The sequence below is a fragment of the Sturnira hondurensis genome, unplaced genomic scaffold (assembly GCF_014824575.4).
Source record: "Sturnira hondurensis isolate 20B ecotype Veracruz unplaced genomic scaffold, ASM1482457v3 Scaffold0022201, whole genome shotgun sequence".
In the NCBI taxonomy this organism is placed as follows: Eukaryota; Metazoa; Chordata; class Mammalia; order Chiroptera; family Phyllostomidae; genus Sturnira; species Sturnira hondurensis.
This window is the reverse complement of record NW_028094832.1, coordinates 3,243,133-3,264,301: the sequence shown is the minus strand read 5'-3', so window position 1 is coordinate 3,264,301 and position 21,169 is coordinate 3,243,133. Positions and strand designations below refer to the sequence as shown.

Here is a 21,169-nt window from a genome sequence, read left to right as displayed (position 1 = left end):
GGTGGTCCAGGAGGGCATCCATGCAGGAGGCCCAGAGGGAGCGATGGGCAAACCTGGAAGAGAGCCCTCTGAGCACACAGCACAGCGGGTGCCAGTGTCCTGATGTGGGGGCCCACCTGGAATCCTCAAGGCACAAGAAGACCTGTGTGGCTGGGACAGAGGGAGGCAGAGGGCAGTGGGAGATGAGGTCAGACACCAAGAGGGCCAGGTTGTGTAGGTCCTTGAAGGCTTTGGCCTTCACCCTGGGAGACATGGCACATCCCTGGAGGCTCTGAGCACAGTACCGTGATCCATGCATTTCCACAGGATCCCCCGGCCAGAGTGTGAGAGGGGACAGGAGAGTGGTGGGGACGACGGGGGTTGGGGTGGACAGAAATGGGGAGACCAGATAGGAGGCTATTTCTGAAGTTCGGTCTAGAGATCCCTAACCAGGCTCTCACCAGGCTTGTTCTGTGGAGGACATAAAACATGTACTGCAGGTATTTTGACAGGAGAGGTGACAGATTTTGCAGGTCGATTAAACATGGAATCTGAAAGGAAGAAAGGAGTTACTATAAGAATGATGCTGAGGTTTGGAACCTGAGCAACCAGAAGTACGTGTCCCTTTCCTGAACTGGGAAAGGCTTTGGGAGAAATGGATTAAGGAAGGAAAGAACGAAGTCATTGTCATGGTTGTTCCTCCTCTTCCCCTCATTATCCTGCCATTATTTTCATTTTAATGAGAGGTAGCTTCATCAGTCCTTATTGTTAGTTCCATCTCCTATCAGATTTTCTTTTCTTTTTTTTTTTCCTAGCAGGTACGAGGCTATTACACAGCACACCCTCCTGTTTGGTCAGCACATCACATCTAGCTGTTCTTTTCCTACTGCCATGCATATTTAGCACGGCCTCCTGTCCTGGGAACATAACCTTGACTCTCTCCCACCTCTGCTACTGCAGTCACACCTTCCTTCTCAGCCCTTCCAACAGCATCTTCATAAAAGGAAACACCTGCTTCTTGTTTTGGAAATTTCATTTTTTCTTTGCTTTTCCTCATTTTAGCCATTTTTCTTCCACTTACTCCAATTTCCAATGGCTCCTTCCACCAACTCTTTCCCGTAGTGACACCGTCTCCTCTCACTCCCATGAGCTCTCCAGGGACTCCTCAACACCAAAACACATCTCCCGGCTGATCCTCCTGGGGCATCCCTCTCCTCCGACCCTCCGACCCTCAACAGAAACTCTTTGCTGCACAGTCATTTGCTGTCTCCGGGACTGAGTGTGTCCCTTTGAAAAATAAAGAAATAAACTAGATGACAAATAAGAAAAGGCAGTTTGCTCTTTAGAATGCAAACAAAATTAACACCTCTTAAAAAATTCTATACACAAAGGTCATTTCAATTCTTTTATTGAGGAAAAATTACAGGTGATTTTGAAATACACCAGACAATCCAACCACTGAAGACAAGGGAAGTTATTCCAAAACATTCTTTATTAGCCCTAAAATAATTTTGCCTATCAGAACAACAAAAAAAATTTCATTCAAAAAGGATTTTCCTTTAGTGAAAATTACATAACGAACTTCATAGACATTAAGGAAATTCACACACAAATACACAATTAGTTAGAAATATTTCGTTCTTAAGATTAAATTTTACACACCACATTATGACGATAAAGGGGTGACTTTAATACAATAGTTACCTCCAGTTGTTTTTAGCATGGGAGCTGGACTTTATATTATTCCATCTTGGCTTATAAGTCTAACTTTACAAAACTACAGGAGAAATGCGCCTTGTCTAGTCTCCCTGCCAAATCAGAGGCCATCTCCCCCAGGCCCACAGCTGTAAAGCGCCTTTCCCGCCTCCGAATGCCACTGGGGCTCACATCCTTCTCATTCCCACCATCCTTCTCATTCCCACCATCCTTCTCATTCCCGCCCTTCCTACACCAGACTCCCTCACAGCTATCAATAAACACTTATGAAAGAAAAGTAAACAGGAATTACAGTTTGGTAGGAACAGTATGGGCTTTGACTCGGACAAACCTAGATGTGAATCTCTATTTATTCACCATGTTATCCTACCCAGTTGCTTCAAGCTCTCTGGGCCTCACTTACCTCGTCCACATAACGGAGAGGACAAGGCCTCTCTCACGGGGCACTGCCAAGATCAAAAGGGATAAGGTGGCAAAGCACCCAGCACATAAGACGCGCCCAATACCTCGTATGGCATCCACAGTTCAATCCTATGTGGTACCAAATGGAACACAGGGCTCTTCCTAGGCTACGAGCTTTCACAGGCAAAGTCTCATTCTCATTCGTCTTTGAGTTGCCAGCAGGATCTAGGGAGAGGCAGTGGGCTGCACTTTCTGGAGGCACAATGACGGTGCGCTGTGTATTGTCACCATGCTACACTGAGTGTGGACCAGGACAGCTCCCCAGCTGTGGAGCCAAGACCTAGGGATCTGGGCTCAGGGAGCTCTGTCAGTGATACAGCGTGAGGCCCAATAGGTTTATATAGGCCCAATAGGTTTGTTCATATGGAAAATACCACAATAATTAGCAAATAACAAAACAAGAATAAACTTGTTTCACGTACTCGCACCATAAACCTACTTTCGCCCCATCCGTGTAGCTCCTCTTGTGAGCTATGGCTCAGTCCACCTGGGCCTTGAGACAGCCCACCAGGTCTTAAAGTAGGTCGTACAAAATATAAGTACTCTCCTAAATTCTTTGGCAACTGATCAGATTGCTGCTCCATTTCTCATGGTAACAAGTGCTGCAGAAACAGCAACCTTACTCTGTGACAGAGAAAGTGAATTTACCAGTGTTTGCTGGCAGAACAAGCTGCGTTGAGGAAGAAGAGTCAAAAAATCTCCAGCTCCTCCTGGAATAGCAATGAGCCCTTAAGCAAGCTGTCTGTGTTCACTGAACCTCAATTAAAACAAATGGAGAGACAGTAACTCTACTTTGGGTGTTACTTACACAGGGTCGTGGCTGGATCAGGAAGGTGATGCCTTGGAACAGACTTTGAAGCAGGATGCAAAATCAAGGTCTAGAAAGCCACCGATCTGGGTCACATTGAGGTCTTAGTTTGTCATATCCAGTCTTCTACCCTTGTGTCCTTCTTTGGCAATTGACCAACTCTCATTTTATCATTTCAGTAGAAAATTTGTGTGTGCGTGTGTTTGTGTGTGGGGGTGGGTGGGGGTGGGTGTGTGTGCACGCACACACGCGAGCGATGACATCTATATAACGCCCTATTTTTTTTTCTGCATGCCACTTTCCGCAGTAAGAAACTGCAGCGGGGAATTCACAACACAACAAACACAGCGTCAGTAAGGCCGAGGGCGGGGCTGCTTGCCAGTGGCAGGAACTGCACGCGTCCCCTCTCTGTCTGGTGCTACAACTGCAGTGCACGGCCCAACTGCCTGTGGCCTTTTCTCCTGGGTTGGTCACAGCTTCCTTTGTGAAACGCTTCAAAGACGATACAGCTCGACCAAAGCATAAGAGAAAGTCGGCCCCAGACTGAAAGAGGCGGGTTGGGGGAGAAGCCAGCCGCCTGTCTCTTCAAGTGGAATCTGTCTCCAGGCTCTTGAACTACCAGCGCGCTCCGTGCTTCCACAGGCAACTGGGAGAGGGGGGCGGCAGACTGGCCATCTACACACTGCAAATGGAAGAGTGCGTCTTCCCAAATTTCCGGAAAAAGTCTTCTTGTGCCCGGGCCAAGGCGTCCTCGTCAATGTACACGGCCGGCCTTTTGGCCATGACGAAGTACTGCACCTTCCTCAGCTTCCAGCCCAGCACGTAGTGGAGCCAGCCGCACACGGCCGCGGTGGACCGGCCGACCCCCGCGTTGCAGTGGACGTACACGGTGTGTCCGTTCTCGAGCAGCGCGTGCAGGAGGCAGACCGCCTGGGGCAGCATCTGTACCCGGCCTGGGGCGGAGAAAGCACAGACGCGTGAGTAGTAGGTACAGTATCGCCACTAATAACAATCCCTCCAGCACCCTGGGAAGTCACCACACCGAGCCCGGCGAGGCAGGGTCATACGACCCGTTCCCTCCCCCTCTCTCGAAGGGGAAGGTGAGACAATGCCAACTCCTGCTGATGACAGAGTGGGAAGGGGCCTCAGAGGGAGCGGGTCCACTCGGAACTGCCGCACATCTGGCTGCTCTTTTGAGGGACTCCTGCGTCATTCCCCTTCAAAGAAAAGTTCGCTGTAGCCTGTCGTCAGATGAGCTATTTTCACACCTGTCTGTGCATACAGGTCGGGCAGGGGTTTAGAGGGTTTCATAGAGAGCCCGACAGGTCCTGTCACCTCAGTTTCCTTTCATCCAAAAGGATCTTCCAGGTAAAGGTCCAAGAGAATTAGTGGGTCTTGATGAAAGAATCACTCTCATCCATTCAACACATGCTGCTGGTTCTCATTTGTCCAATGGAATGACTAACTTACTAATTGACACGCTGTTCATTTCTTCCCTCAGGACGCAGTGGGTATTAGAGCTGATGCAGTTTCTCCTTTACCGGGCAGTGGTGATTACAGCTATAGCAGCTTTGCGATTACTTTCTCAGCTATGAGATGATTCAAGTACCTCCTCGTCACACTGAGAGGGGACACGCAGGCTCTGCCGAGGCCTGTTGTAAGAGATCCCCCCTAAAATCATCCAACTCCTGGACGCCTGCAGTTTCTACTGCCTGCAGGTTCTCGGTCAAAGATATTTATCGGATTTGGGGGAGGGTTGGAGAATGGTCTGTGTAAGGTACTTCGAAAAGGGATGAAACAGGGAAACTACATAGAGGCCTGGACTAAAACTCTGTGCCTGTGACTTGACAGTCTTGAGCCACTCTCTGTCCCCAACCACACAGAGATGCGACATGTGTCCCCCATCCGAGGCCCACAGCCTCCGCACTGCCAGCCCACTGGAGGAATGAAGAGGCCTTCCCTCCGATGATTTCACTGGGCCCAGAATCCTCCCAAGAGGACCACTCAGGCAAGTTTCGACTTCCCTCTCTAGCTGTCCTCGTTTACCGTGCAAGGGCCCCAAAGGGGCCGACGTAACACACTGTGACCAGGAGTCGGCACCTGAGGACAGGTGTTACCTCCTCGTGGCCTGAGCGCCCTCTCGGTTCCCGTTCCAACCTGCAGCAGAAAGTCTACAGGAAACCAGGACAATATTCCAATTTTTCTGCTGCTCTGCGGATCGCTGTCACTACAGGATCTCAAGAGCAGTTCAGAGACGTCTGTAACCGGACTCCCTCGGGCAGGGCCCACTTCACTGCCCCTGGGGCCCCAGCTCTCCTAGGGTGACCTGCCTGGTCCCTGAGGGCATCTGAACTGGAGCCACACCTGCTCCAACTCGCTGGGTAATTTCTGCGAGTCCACACGGAGCCATGACTCCGACTGGCTGACACCTCTGTGCTGGGCTGGGAGGTGCTCCCAGGTTCGGTCTGGGTGGGCCCGCCATGCAGTCGGTCATTTCTGGCACTCTCCCCGAGGCAGGAGAATGTCACTGGAGATGTAATGAGGGGAGAACACTGCATGTACCAGAGAGGTGTCTCACTGTGTGTCTCAGGAGAGTATCGTGTAATTGATCCACTATTTGAATTGGGTGACAAGGGGAAGCAAAACCTCCAAGGCGTGTCTGTGCAGCCTGCTGATAGGGTGAGGCTGGCTCAAGTTCAGGGCTTTGGTTGCGATAAAGGGGTATTAGAGGTTGACCCCGGGCAATGGTGCGGGGAAAGGAACTCCCCGTGATGGATCCAGGAAGCTTGGGTTCTTCCTGCTCCTCCCCAATGGACCACTTGACAAGTTCCCCGTTTACAACCACCTCTCCAGCTACCATGCACACTGCCAGGAATTAGACATATGTTTAGGTGGGTTTTTATTAAAGGCCAAATATAGAAAGAGGGCACAGAGGCCGTTGGCAGGAGGAGCTGCTGAAGTCGGATTCCCAGCCCCTGCTGCTTGGCCCCTGCGCCATCAGGGCGGCTGGCCTTCCGGAGCCAGGGATGGCATGGACCCATCAGGGGCCGTGCGGACAGTCTCTCTGGCCACAGGTCCCCCAAGGAAGGGTCTGTGCCAGACAGCCAAATGATGCGACATCGCCCTTTTCCTCTGTATCTGTGAAAGATGCTCCCAGATGCACGCAAAGAGTCTCAAAGGTGAAACTGTTGAAAATGGATATGTGTTTAGAAGTTGAAAACGGACACATGTTACTCTGAGGTTCTATGACCTGAGACACGTGATCCTGCAGGTTGAAGGTCAGTGACCGCGTGGGAACTCCTTAGGGTTCCCAGTTTTCACACAGGTTTCACACACCAGTGGGCTTCTCCCCAAACCACTCAGCCATCCCACTGAAGAACTGTCAAGCAAATACTCAGATGACATAAAGAAGAACAAACAGTGAAAAGGAGCACCAGACAAGTAGTGGGTCCAAGATGCCCACCCATCTCGGCCTGGCCTCCCCTGGAGACCTCGTTCAGCGTGATCTCCAGGGACAGCACGTCACCTGCTTGGATGACAGCTCCTCTGCCTTTCTACCAGCCAGGTGCTGTTCTAAGCAGTGAGCATGCAGGAGCTCCTTGACAACCACCTCCTGGCAACAAGGAGCTTGGTACTATTATTATCCTCCAGGATGTCTGAGGAAACTGAGGCTCAGAGGTCTTCCCAAGGTCATTCCCTCATGGTCACTCACACCCAGCCAGCCAGATGCCACAGCCTCCAGTCTTAACCTCTGTGCTGCTGTCCTTCCCTCACCTGCCTGATCAGTGGTGCTGGCCGGCCTCCTGTGCCGTCAACCTGATCTTCCCGGCAGCCCCTGCTCCCCACCTGCCTGGTCACCCACTGCTTTCAGCCCTGTGGGAGGGCCATGTCCAGCCTGGGGCCACACACCTCTGCCCCTGGCCTAGAGGTGTCATATGTGCCCAACGTGCCTGTGTCCCTCTGCTCCAGACTGCTCCAGAGAGCCTCAGCTAATAACAGGTAACCCACCGGGGCACAAAAAGGGGTCCCCGGGATCAGGGCTCGCACAGAAAAGCCAGTGTCAACCAGAGCTTCTGATGTTTGCTTTGTGTATTTTGGCTCCGTAGAGAATTTAATTTGGTAAAAAGTCTTTATTCTTAAAAACAATTATCCCTAAAGGCAAGTCAGAAATGCACATTTTTAATGTAAAATAGTCCAAATTTTAAACGTTGGCAACCGAGTCGAGAATCTGAAGCCCTGTGCCGGCCAACAAAACACTCTGCCGCCTGTGATTCTCCCTCTGGAACTCACAGCGGGCCCTGGCTCTCAGCAGATGCCCAAAGACAAGATTTAAAACAACATAAAACAAAGCCCCGTAATCTGATCTGACTTCCGGCTCCACCTCCTCTAGGCCAATCCAACTGAGAGTCGCCTGGAAGGATGCTCACACAGTGAACACAGAGAAGTGGCGAGAAGGGGCACAAGGGTGAGCCGGGGCGGCCTGAGACATGTGGGCCTGAAACAAGTGGGGGGCCCTGAAGGCACCTGAGCTGGGGCTGGCCCCGAACGAAATCATTCCTGGCACGATTTTCAGCCTTTCCAACGCACACACATATGCACACGCATATCTTTCCTTTCTTAATCCAGGGGCAGATTTATGCCAAATATAGTATTATTCTATTTCAGTATATCTTCTTTCTCACTTTTGAATTGTAATGCAGATAAGGTTCGTTTCATCTATAACATCCTTTGGTAGGAACGTAAGGAATCGGGACTAATAATTCAGTCCCAACGTTGTCATTTTCAAAGCACATTCGCATCCATCATCTTTTTCTACTGCTATAATCCTGTAAGGCAGAAATCATTATCCCCATTTGCCAAGTGCAATATCCCACGGCCACACAGCAGTGGCAGGGCTCACGCCTCGGTGCTGTGGCTCCGAGCTCAGGGTGCTGCCTCACGACGGACATGGACCCAGGGCGTTGAGTCAGAGAAAAGAACTCAGACAGAGACACAAGGGGCCACTGGGGACGGGGCAGCCCACCAGCCCCTTTGTCATCCCAGTGCTATGCTGACGGGGCCAGAGCCCCACCAGGGCCCTCCCCACGCGCAGGAAAACTGAATCTTGGTGAGCACATTGGTTTTCCCCAGGTGAATGCCAGATTTGGGAACCTCTTGTTTCTTAGGTGAAAGCCACAAACCAAAATACTGTAAAAGAGAAAAAAGAAAGACCTAACTAAGCCCTTAGCCTATGACAAAATGTACAAAGTGAGGATCGATGGAAGAAGGATCGAAACAGGTATGTGACATCCCGTGGGGACAGTCGCTCCTCACCAGCTGTCTTCCTTCTCAGACATTAGCTGACAGTATTACGTGGCTCAAAACTCTTCCAGATGGACTCTTCTCCGGAGTTCTAAAAATATCCCGCAGAATTAATCTATATGTTTACTGTGCTGATATTGTGAGCTGCAGAGATGGATCTATTGGTCAAATATCCCTCGGGGACTCCAAAATGGGTATTGGAGTCCCTTTGCCTACCCACCGCCACCCCCCCAGCCCCGTGTAGGCTGGATTCAAGAAACCCTTCACGCAGAGTTGGGGTTTGGTCTTTGTCAGTGGGAGCTTTCATTCTGCTGTCATTTCACACAGTCAGGGGGGAGGTGCTCCACTGTTGCAACCAGGACCCTGTCCTCCAGGAATGATCTTATTTGTCTCTGCTTCCCTGGCAGCACCCATGTCAGATTATAATTCTTTCTTTGCAAAGATAGGAGCTCCGCCNCCCCACAGAAAAGACTTTTAACACGACTCCAGTGGGTGTTGGGAATGAGCAGGCAAATTCCCGGTTCGTCGGCATGGGCTGGAGTGGGATGCGTGCCAAGTGCATCTCAGCGTCGCTGAGCCTCGTTTCGCATCCTATTCCGAAGGGATAGCAGTGCTAATGAGCCAGAGCCGAGGAAGCAGAAACAGGCACGTTCTGAGAGCGGCAGGCATGCTCCCTAACCAGTTCCTCTGCTTTGAAACCAGAGGAACTAGCTGGACAGGACAAATATGACCCAGATTCGACAAGTGCTGTTCTGTGCCAATGAAGTTTTCTTCTTTTTTTTTTCCCTCCCTTGGAAAACAGACAAAGCCTGTGTGGCTAAACCAAGCTCCTCTGAATCAGTGTTACCAGGGAAGCACCCAAACCGTCCTTAAGGAACAAAAGTGATACCTCATCCCCAGTGACAGTGCGGCTCCCACACTGACCCACCAAGGGGTCCAGCCCGGCCGGGAGGACCGTCTGAGGTTCCTGAAGGGCCCATTCGGCCCAGGTCCAGGCAACCTGTGCTTTCCAAGGCCTTCTGTCCTGACTAATGCCTTGATTATATCGACTCCAGGGAGACTTAGCCACCTCTCTGGCAACTCCTGACTTTGCCTAATTCCAGCAAAAGATGAAAATGACAGGCTGGAAGTGCAATGGCCTGCAGAATGTGCATGAGGAGTTCATGTGAGCACGCCCTGTGACGTGGAGCAATGTTCTGAGCCAGCCCGTGTGCTGTGAAACCCAGGCTGGGTCTCTCTAGTCGACCCCGACCAGGTTACTCAGGTTTTCTGTACCTCGGCCGACTCCTCTGCAAAACGGAGATGACAGCATCAGTCCAAACTCTTGTTGTGGGGATTAAATAAGTTAATGCATGCAAGTGCTTAGAACAGTGTCTGATAGATACATAATGCACTTTTGGGGAAAGAGGGTTGATGACAGAAACGTTTCCTCCCCAGACATCACAGCCTTTTCTTCTTTTCCCCAAAACTGTTGACCAAACTCTTTAGCCTGTAGAATTTTTCATAGCTCTCTGCTGCCCCCTGCTGATAACTAGTTCATATTACCAGTGTAACTTGGTTTTCTTGGCTCTAAACAGCTCCATTCCTTTTCTACAAGAACCCTTAATTACTATACAACCAAGCTCAAGTATAGATCATTCCTCTAAGATCCCATGCCTCTGTGCCTTGGCCTGTGCTTTGTTCCACTTGGCAATGACCTGTCATGCCCACCTCAAATGCAAAGGCATTCGTGCCTCTTGCCTGTTCTCCATACAAAGGGGCCCTCCGGGGTGTGCCTCTCCCAGAGCACCGGAGGCGCCCCTCCCCTCACTCTTTTCTGTGCTGTAGGTAGTTCAGAACCTGTCTGTTTCCCCTTACCATTAGATCAAAACTATGGCCCATTTGTCTGTTTCCCGGGCAGCACCCCAGTCACACCCTGATTTTCTCCTCACAAAGACAGGCTCAGCTGACACCCAGGCAATAAATGCAGCCTCAGGACCACCGCCCTTCCCTGCACTGTGGTCTCTCCCTCACTACCTCTCACTTGAATGTGGCACTAACCTCCTGACTGCGTCCTCATCCTCGGATCCACTCCGGGCCCACCCCCATCCATCCTCTTATCTAAGGGAGAAGAAAGGGGTTACTTTGGCATCTCTCCGCCCCCAGCTCTTTCTGCTGCTTCTCATCACTTTAAGGTGAAGTCTGAAGCCCTTACCGTGCCCAGGTCCCTGCAGGACTCACTTCCCCATACTCTGATCCGCAGCCACCAGGCCTGTTTTCAGTTCCTACCAACCACCTTCTGTGCTCTCCTGCCTCAGCGATTCCTGGATTCCTCGGAAGCAAAAGCGGCTCCCTCTGCCTGCGAGCCTCACCCCCACCCCCACCTTGCTCTTCAGATCTCAGTCCAACGCTGCTGCTTCCGACATGTTCCCCGGCCCCTCCTAGATCTGCGGTCTCCCGTGCACACTCTCCTACCAACATCTCTGCATCTTTCTAACAACAATGACAAAAACCCAGCCCAGCGGGTAACTTCTATTTGTGGTTGTTTAATGCCTGCCATGCCTATGGGACGATGAGCTCTGTGAGAACAGGAGTTGTTGGCCTGCCTCGTTTCTCCACCGTGGTCCCGGCCACCAGCATAACGCGACATACGTGGTAGGTACACAATAAATACATGTTTAATGAGTTAATGAATCCAAGGACCCATCCTAAACAGAAACTTAGCTAAGTTTTCAAAAGACACGTATTAAACCTAAATCCTGTTTTAAAATTCCATTCCTATCATTCATCTTTAGGTTAATCAATTATAGACAGAAAGGTGGGCCCGCAACAGGCAGATAGAGAGACAGACAGCCAGGCAGACAGGTGAGGGCTTCTCTGAAACACATTTCACAGGGAGCCAGAGAGAGTCCAATGCTCACCTGTGGTGCTCATATCCGGCGTTGGCATCCAGATGTAGGCCAAGCCTTCCTCCTTGTACAGCTTCATCATAGTGTCTGGAGACATGGGTTCGGGGTAGCGGTTACAGCCCGAGGAATTCTGTACAATATCCCACTCAGTCTGAAAGTTCATTACAGCGGTAACACCCAGTTCGTGCTTCAGTTTGATGGTCACGTGTTCCACTTGACGAGGGCAGCTACCCAGCCAGAGATTTGGTAGAATTCTAATGAGAACATATGGATTCAACTGTTACTAGCGTTGTTATGATTTGAGATTGGAGGAGCTGCATAAAATGTAGTATTAAACTGCAAATAACCTTTAAGTCTGGCAAAGGAACAGATGTAAGAATATGAGAACCGATACTGTTATTGAAAGAAATAAATACTGGTAATGTAGTTTGGGGGGAAACCAATAATTCAATTAGCCAGAATGCCAGAAAACAGGCATTAGCAAACCAAATCTAGTAACATACAGGGTCCGGCAGAAATAAGGCCTGTTTGAGCGTGGCTGGTAGGGTAATTATATGGAGGCAATAATTTCTAGTTTTAATTTGAACATTGCATCCATGATGTCACATACTGTGGTTGAGTGTGATACTATTATATTATAGAATTACATGCTTACGATTTTGCAATAAAAGATTTTGTAATGAAAAGGGGAAGTTATTTGTGCTGGACCCTCTATAAAAATAAGTCTACCAAGTTTACCTATTCCAGGAATGTGTATGTGGTTCAACATCAGGAAACCCGTCAATGTATTTCAAATACCAACACATGAAAGGTCAACTCCTATAATTAGACCACTAAAACCTGGAAACCATTGGCTAAAATTCAGCAGTCATTCTGATTTGAAACTCTTCATAAAAATTTCAAATAGTATGAGACCATTTAAACATGCTGAATACCAGAAATAAACAACAATCTTCCTTTAAATAAAATCAAAGTAAAGATTACTTCCATTAGCTCCCTGTCTGTTTCATCTAATGCTACAAGGTAAGTGAAGGAATTATAACTACCCTTTAAAAAGAGAAAACATTAGTGTTAGTTTTTGAAGTATGATTATCTAAATAACCTAATTCAGGGAGTAAACCTGAAAAACGAGTTCCTAAGAGATTCAAATACAAAAACTATGCCAAGTATTAAAAATATTAACATTAAGACATCTGGATGAGGGGTATATAGAAAAGTCAAGCAGCTTTGCTGTGCACTTCCAGTGGTCAGGTGGAAATGAAGCGGGGGGTGGGGGGAGGTGGAGGGAATCTCACTCAAAAATAATAAAAAGTTAGAGAATATCCAGGAATACACTTCACCAACAAAGTTCTATTGGAGGAGGCGACATACACAACAACCAATAAATAGAAGGACACATGTGATATTGTGATTTATAATATGAATCACAATGTATATATATTTGGTCTTCTTCCCCTAAACACACAACACCTAAAACTCTAGAAATTTCCCTTTCCCAAGTGTTGAGTTACAAAGGTATCTTTTGTTCTGTTAATGAGGTGACTTTCAGAGAGCACCTAAGGAGGGGCCTTGCTTGTCAGGAGACCCAACCACAGGATTAGAGGGTTGCAACTGCCAATCCCACCCCCTGACCTCCTGAAGGGGAGGAGTGAGGACTGTTGCCTGCGACTGGCACCTGAAGCTGTGCAGAAGAGAGGGGCCGTCCTGTGGGACCAAACCCCTAACCCGTGGAACCTGCTGCTGTCTCCAGGTAGACAGTGCGGGACTTGAGTTGGACTGTGGGACATGAGGCGAGTATCTGGAGAACTGCTTGGACGTGTGAGGAAGTCCTTACCCCCCACCCACTGGAACTGGGTCCCAGAACCTAAAAGATATACCAGTTCTTTATCTGGAAGACTTAAAATTATAAAATGCACATATCATAGAAATGTAAATATTTTGCAAATTATTACATAAATTTAATGTGCATTATTATAACCCATTGTATATGGTATATATTGTCTTGTTCACTGAGTATTTTACACTTAGACATTCTCTCCAGACCTAAAGCATAAACTCTCTATTCCAAAGTACTTGAATCATGTCACCTAGAACTTTACCAGGTTCATTATAGGTTCATTATAGGTTCAACTCAGACTACAGCTATCAGACGATGACGGACGACAGCACTGATGCTCAGCAGTGTTCCCAGTGTCTCCTTTCAAGCATGGAGGACTAAACTTCCTCCCCATCCTGATGTGAGACACAGCCAAGTGACTTGTTTTTGCCAATAAAAGGTGAGCTGAAGTGACATGTGTCACTTCCATAGGGACATATTTAAGGCCTTATGCATACTTCACTGTCTGTTTTTCCCTGCGGCAATGACCATGAAAGCACACATGGGTGCTGAGCTGCTAGCCGACTAAAAGAACCTGAATGTTAAGCTCCCTCAATCAGGACAACTGTCCTGGAGAGCTCATGCTTGATCTGCTGAGCCGACTTTGGTATTGTTTGTTACCACCACATAACCTGACTTGTTCTGACTAATACAAACTCTAAATCATTAATTGTTTGAAGCCTATAAAATATGCAGAAAAGAAACTGAGCAGAGCAAGTATACTTTTATTTAACTACTTTCATTTTAAGTTTAGAGTAATCATTCTCAACTGGGAACAATTTTGCTTCCCAGAGGATGTTTGGCAATGATTATGGAGTTATTTTTGAGTATTACACTGGGTGGAGCCACTGGCCTCTATTAGGTTGAGACCAGGGATGCTGGTGAGCATTCTACAATGTACAGGACAGGTTCCCACAAGAGAGAATTATCCAGTCCAAAATGTCAATAATTCCAAGATTAGGAAGCTGTGATTTAGGAGAATAAAAGTGAAATCAAACCTCTTCCTATTTGAAGCAAGAAACGGAATGTGGAGCAGGAGTAAGCCCAACCTATCTGACACGTTTGTGGCTCATCCGTTATGTGATTCTGATTATAATATACTATCTCATGTCATTTAAAATACAAATGTAGGTATATAAAATGAGGAATCTAGAGAGTAAACAAAGTCCTGATATTAGAGTCAACAAGCACGATAACATTTTTAGTGCGGCAAAATGGAAGGGGCACTAACCGGAAGCCAGAAAAATGGAGTTAAAATGGGAATTCCAGTGCGGTGTTTTTAGAAGCATTTGATGATAACTGTCTGACGTTGGGCCAACTTATTGTCTCTGAGCTTTTGGTTTGCTCATCTTTAAAATAGGTCTAAAATAAAATAAACTAGTTGACAGTACTTTTGTAAGGGGTAAAAGAAAGTAAATAAGTTATCTGAACAAGACACCAGTGAGTGCACAACAAACATAAGTGGACTTTATATCTAGACATTGTAATGGACTTACTGCAGTAATTTATTTTGTATAGGAATGGTCATTCTGATAATCTTGCATTGCTCAGTGTATCCTTTATTTAAATGTTGCAAAGAATAGAATATTCACCCTATATTTTACATGAAATCCAGCTTGTTGTTAACATAACAAGCCAAATGACCGAACCGCAAATGTAGGTACTGTCGTTCCATCCTCAGTGAATATCTTACTAGGTCAGGCATTGTCTTTCTAACGCTTGCGTCCTATTTACCCTCCAGGAGGAAATAAACCAATTGTTCATTGTCGCTTGGGTTCTCAGTCTAATGGGTTATTAGGAAATTCCTTGTGGATTATTTTTGGGAAAATAAAGGAAACAGAATCTAAAATAAGGAGAAAAGTGTGAGACCTCGGGAAGACTGAATGGTGCTGTGAAGAGGCATGAAGGATCCGCAGGCTTTTTCACTTTAAATCCTGACCCTAAAAAATTCTCAGATATCCCATTGGGCCCAATGGATTGAGAGAAAGGCCATTACCAGGGCCACTTTTCGGGTGCCCCAGCTGCACTGGACTAGGACATCGCTCTCTTTTGGAAACTTCATCACCCCTGGGCCATTGCCCCTTCCCTCTGGCTGTTAAGTGAGAATCAAAACCTACCTCTGTATGTTCCGTCCTCCCTCAAAAAGTCCTCCTCCAAACACCTGTTGGAGCCTAGTAGCTAAGAGTGCTGGGCTGCCATACTTATGCTTCGGGGTTTAACTTGGCATATTAAAGCACCCCTAGCTGGAAAAGAGTGACGTGGACCCCTGACATACACAACCAAGAACTGTAGCCTTTGGAAAAACAATGGATTGTTGACAAAATCTTGAAGTGGGCAGGTAGAATATTAAAACAAATATTCATGACAGGCAAGCTGAATTCCAAACGTTATCCAGAGTTCACTTGAATATTGTATCCTCTGAGTGAGTAGCACTGAGTATTTAGCCAGTAAATACATGCCAAAAGTCAACTGGCTCGCATGCAAGATTTGCATAAAGGCCAAAGAATAATTCATAGAGATATGCAAAGGGAAAAGTAGGGCATTATTCTATCATCTCATTCATCCATGGTCTGGGACCACCCATTTAAACTAACTGGGAGCCTCAGGAAATTAAGAAAAAGCCAAAGATGAACAGAACCAAACTTGGTACCTTAACATATATATTTCCCACATCTATTTTCTAATGGAAATAAACCCTTGAAATACACACCCACACACTCTAACACACATACAAACATTAGTTTCTGTATCAGATTATCTCCAGCTTTTTGGTAACATAGTCAATTCTTTCTCTAGAAATGCCAGAAGTCAGAGTCCATATTTAAGAAATGAGTATAAAACAATTCCTGATTTTTAAAGGAAGATGTTCTGAACCTAGGAGATACATAACTAAGGATAAATTCTGAAAATGAGCACTGTATTGAAAGAGTTAAAGTTTTAAAATAAATTTACTGAACCATGATGTGGAACATAGAGACAAAATACTGGGCTTGTTAAAAACACACAAATCAATGAATTCTGCTCAATCAGACAGTTAAAGTGGCCTTTACATTCATGTATTTCAGTTTGTTGTCTCTCACAGTAGGTGATATATTTCTAGTTATATAATACACTAGAAGTAATGAGATGCATAATTTACTTTCCCAATAGTAATTAAACTCTTATCCATTCAGAAGAGAATAACTTGATATCATCAAAAATCTATTTTTACTCATTCCATCTTAGTTTTAACCTTCTTTTGGAGTTAATGACACTTTAAACAATTTTAAAAATCATATTTTTTTAAAGGTGAAAAGAAACTTGTTGAAATGTGGGATTTAAGTAATAAAAGTCTTCTGTAAAGATGTAACGTAAGTCACCCTGGCTGGTGTAGCTCAGTGGATTGTCAAGGGCCTGCACACCAGAGGGCCACTAGTTCAATCCCTGGTCAGGGCACATGTGTGGGTTGCAGGCCAGGTCCCCAGTGGAGGGCATGCAAGAGGCAACCACACATTGATGTTTCTCTCCCTTTATTTCTCCCTCCCTTCCTCTCTGTCTATAAATAAATATATTTTTTAATTTCTTAAAAAGATTGAATGCAAGACATACCAAACTTCTAAGATATCATAATAGAATAAAATATATAGCTTATTTTGTCAACTACATTGTAGATATTTCGGAGGATTATTTTATAAATAACTCACTATCAATGTTGAGTTATATCAGAGCTTTCTGTCAACTTCACTACAGATTATCTGGAAGTCAAAGAGGAACCACTGTACCAAATGGGTACTGACATTTGGCCAACCCAGAAGAGAAGCTCCCAAACCTGGCTTTGCATTTCAAGTCACATCCAGTGGCTTTATAAAAACTTCCACTACCAGGATCTATGCCACAGATACTCATAAGATGGCTCCGGAGTGAGGCGTGAGACTCTTCGAATTATTTTCCCTTATACATTAACCAGATTGTGTATACTACCAGCTTAGCAGAACCCAATAAACATGTAGGAGAAACTTAGTATGTAGATCTTAATACCTCTTAGTAGAAGTAAAAAATAGGGAAACAAGAGGACATGGACCTGCTCAACTCCACACAAGTGCATCTACACGTAAGTCTTTGCCTTTTTCCCCAAACGGGTTCAAGAGTGCAAACGACTCCTAGACAGTGTGAGGAATGGGACTATCTGCCACGAAAGAGGAGTTTTGAGAACATGTGTCCATGCGTTTCATGTGTAGTTTCTTCTTAAAAAGACAAAATTCAACTTACTTCTGAATTATGGCAGATACTTAATACAGTTACAACCACTAATAATGTACTTTTATAGAAAAAATTTAACCTGGGTTTTGACTATTGCCACTTTGATTCAACGAGATTTGGATTTAGATAAAAACCTGTCCTCATAATACTACGATGTAGCCAACAACCAGGAAAAAGAAACGCATGGCTGACATTTCTGGAACCATACCATCTTGGACTGTGAATCAAAATCGATTTCATTCATTGGAGCGAATCTGGATTTGTGGTTCCAGGTAATCACACCACAATACTACACCATTTGCTCCACTTGTCAGGCTGGGCCGGTGGTACAATGGCCACAGAGGCGTATGAATCAGAGCCAGCTTGCTACATCTCAGCTCCTCAGGCAAAGGGGCCTCACTGGCAAGAACGAGTACATCGGGCAGAATATGCATCCACACACTATAGTGGGGGAAAGGAAACACACAGGGTATTGGCAGGAGGAGGAGCATGAAAAACACAAGAGATGCTGGGAAGTGTGACCCACATCACAAGCTCTCCCAGTAATAGCCAGAGAAATGGCAGAATAACCTTTTTCCTGAGGATGAAAATTAGCATTATTTTTTGACCATAGAGAAACCACAGGAATGATGAACATAGTTTTTTTTTTGTTTATTTCTATGTTCATAGCGTATGAACATAGGTTTTTGTTTATTTCTTACCAAAGCAAGAGACTACAATTACTACACGGCAGTGCCCTCTCCCTGGCCACACTTCGAAGATGGAGAAAGTGGGCTTTGCAGAGGCTCCTCATAAAACCCAGCTAAGGATTCAGGAGCAAAAAAAATAGCACATTTCTTAGGTGAATAATTGTGCTGCATTTACCTTATTTAATATTTTATGGGCAATTTGATGTGAAATTAAAATGTAATCTGGCTTTTAAATAATGGGCAGAGAAAAAAGTCTATCAGTCTTATAATTTAGATCTCATTAGTGAAAAAGCAGGAGAAACATTAAAAGCAACCCCAGAAACCTCCAAGCTTCATTAGCACATGTAACTCCTTCTGCAGAGAATTTGTCCTCTGGTGTGAAGCTTTAAGTAATTAATGCCAAACTTCTAACCCAAAAGGGTGCTTGTTCTATACTCTAGCTAGGGCTGAATAACTGCCCAAAGATAAATGCCAATATAGAGAGTGATACTAATTGCCTTCTTTATTAAAAACATTGTTTTATTAGAGCTTGCCTATGGATCATAGACCACTGCATATATAGAGCACATGCTAATTTCTATAAATACAGTCACTTTCTTAGATTTTTATAGATGTGCTATGTATATTATAACTATGTGAAGCAACTATTTTTGACATGTTGTTTTATTTTCTATATTACAAAATACCATATAATTAAAATAATTATAAAGGTCTGTTATGGGTTGACTTGTGTTTTCTCAAAATCTCTGTGCTGAAGTCCTAAACCCTAGCACCTCAGAAGGTGACCTTCTTCCGAGACAGGGTCTCTACAGGGGTCACCAGGTTAAGATAAAGCCATGGGGTGGCCTCCAATCCAATATGACTTTGTACTCATCAGAAGGGGAAATCTGGGTACAGACATGTAAAGAGGGAAGAGGATGTGAAGATAAAGGAAGAAAACGACCATCTGCAAAGCAAGAGAAAGGTCAGGAGCAGATTCTTCCCTCGCAGCCCTCAGAATGAATCAACCTTATAGACACATGAATTTCACACTTGAGTCTCTGGAACTATGACACATCAGTTTCCGTTGTTTAGGCTACCCAGTCTGTGACCCTTAGTTATGTCAATCCCAGGGATGATGCAAGGTCTAAACATTCAAACTTCCAATATATGCATCCAATCATCCAGACTCTTCAAATATCCATACATCAGGTATACTTAAAGAAGAGCATTTTAAAAGATTTTCAACTTTTATGCTGTTTGGAATCCTACAAACAGGACTAACATTTGACTGGGGTGCCTAAATTGTTCTTACACACAGCACTACCCACTCCCCTTCCTTCTCGAATGCCCGTCAGTCCCTCACCTGAGCACCTCCAACACTGTGGAAGAGTCACTGGGTCCCAGCTGATGATCTACCTGGCTTCCTTCACAGTCTGATGACTCGTTCTGCAGTGTTCTGGGATGGCTAGTTTTGACAAATACAGTAGGGTGTTGGGTCCCTTTGCTTGGTATTCACAGAATGGACCCCAATGGAGGATTACCTGGAATGTATAAGAGCACTGTTTCACAGTCTCATAACTTCTTAAGATTCTTATGAGTTGCGGCTGTGTTGATTTTGTGCGCTTGTGGCCCTGAAATGGGTCTGTCGTGCCATACTGACAGATTATAGTGATAAATAAGGCAACCAGCACACTTCCCTTTCTTACAGTCAGTCACAAGGTAGCACAGAGACCGAGACAAACAACTGGGACAGCAGTTCCAAGGATTCCCTGACACAAACTTCACCAAAAAGTCCCAATAAAACATCCTCTTGACATTTTCGTTTACAATGCTGAGCACTCCTTGAAGGAAAAAAATGTCTGATATTTTCCTAATAATAAACTTAGAAGGATTTGTTTAAAATTAAGCACTTGCATAATGAATTAGGAACTGTGAAGATCAAGGAAGAGATAAAAAAATTAAACATGTGAAATTATTGCATTTGTTTTAAAGTCATTTTCGCTATTCGACAAATACGCAGTGACACCTGCTTTGGGCCAGGCACTCGGCAACCAACGCCGAGGGACACAGCCGCGGCGTGCCTCCGCTTCCACCTGCAGCCTGCGAGGAAGACAGGCAATAAGCAAATATGAAATGTGTAAAGTGCATAAACTTTAACTGTGATGTGCTCTCAAGGACATAAACAGGGAGTTAAAATGGAGAACCACCAGGGAGCTCGACTGCAGATAAAACAATCAGGAAGGTCATTTCCGAAAAGGTGACATTAAAGCTGAAACCTGATTTAGGAAAATAGGTGAGACACACCACGTTTTTGGTGAGAAGAGTGAGTTAGCCTTTAGAGGCCGAGAGAAACCCAGAGACGTGGGGCGAGGTGAGCAGGAAGGCCGGGGCGTGAGACAGACTGAGACGACCGCACTAGGCCTTACCGAGGCGCTAGGAAATCTGCGTAATGACGTAAAAGCGATCAAGGAGTGACATGGACTTATTTTAGAATTTTTTAAAGGCGACTGGCTGCCATGTTTAAATAGGTAAATCGCAAATAACACCAATCATCATGAGATTGCATTCAGCGATGTGGTGCTCTTCTCTTACATGTAGCACATGTTATATGCCCTTATAATCATGGGAAAGAGAGAAGACTTTTGGAGACTGACGGCTTGGGATACAGTTACTAATGCAGACAGAAGTGGGCCAACTCAAATGGACCATATTTTCCGGACTGTAAGACGCACTCCCCCAACCCAAATTTGGGGGGAATAATGGTTGTTAATGGAGCTGTTGAGTTCTGTTTACATTTACATTGGTGAAATATTGTGTTATTTAGGTTATTAAATATTTTACATTGTTTGCTTCAAATTTTTTTTCTACTTTCCTCCTCTAAAACCTAGGTGCGTCTTATGGTCTGAAAAATACAGCACCGGAAGGGTGTAGCCAACAAAACCTGCACATTAATTAAATGAAAGGGTTGAGGGAAAGACTGAAAAATGACTACAAATTTACTAATAGGATATTATAGTCTACCATTTCTTAACCAGGTCTGCCCTCAATGAATCTTGTATTTCTAGGTTGCTTTGCTATATATTTTTACGTTTCAGGCTAACTAACATTTTATGGTATTTGCTAGCCACCGTGCTCATGGCATCCACATGCTTCAAGTCTTGGTGATATCAAACTATTCAAACTTTCTTTCAGTTTCCACTCAAATCTCTATTTATATTATTCAATTATT

At 45.5% G+C, this 21,169-nt stretch overlaps 1 protein-coding gene across 3 annotated transcripts in view; it reads right to left on the bottom strand.

The window, feature by feature from the left end:
• Nucleotides 1-1,671: 1,671 nt before the first annotated feature.
• Nucleotides 1,672-21,169, bottom strand: part of EPM2A (EPM2A glucan phosphatase, laforin) — a 79,811-nt gene continuing 60,313 nt past the window's right edge. The window contains exons 3-5 of one of the 3 annotated variants that reach the window (XR_005064813.1): nt 11,167-11,408; nt 1,902-3,918; nt 1,672-1,869 (exon numbers count right to left, since the gene is read on the bottom strand). Coding sequence is in view for 2 of the 3 variants with exons in the window: in XM_037034769.1 (XP_036890664.1) it covers nt 3,641-3,918; nt 11,167-11,408 (520 nt within the window). In the remaining variant the exon portion in view is untranslated. Of the gene's footprint in view, nt 3,919-11,166; nt 11,409-21,169 lie in introns of all 3 variants that reach the window. The other 2 variants (XM_037034769.1, XM_037034770.1) reach the window with 2 other exon arrangements.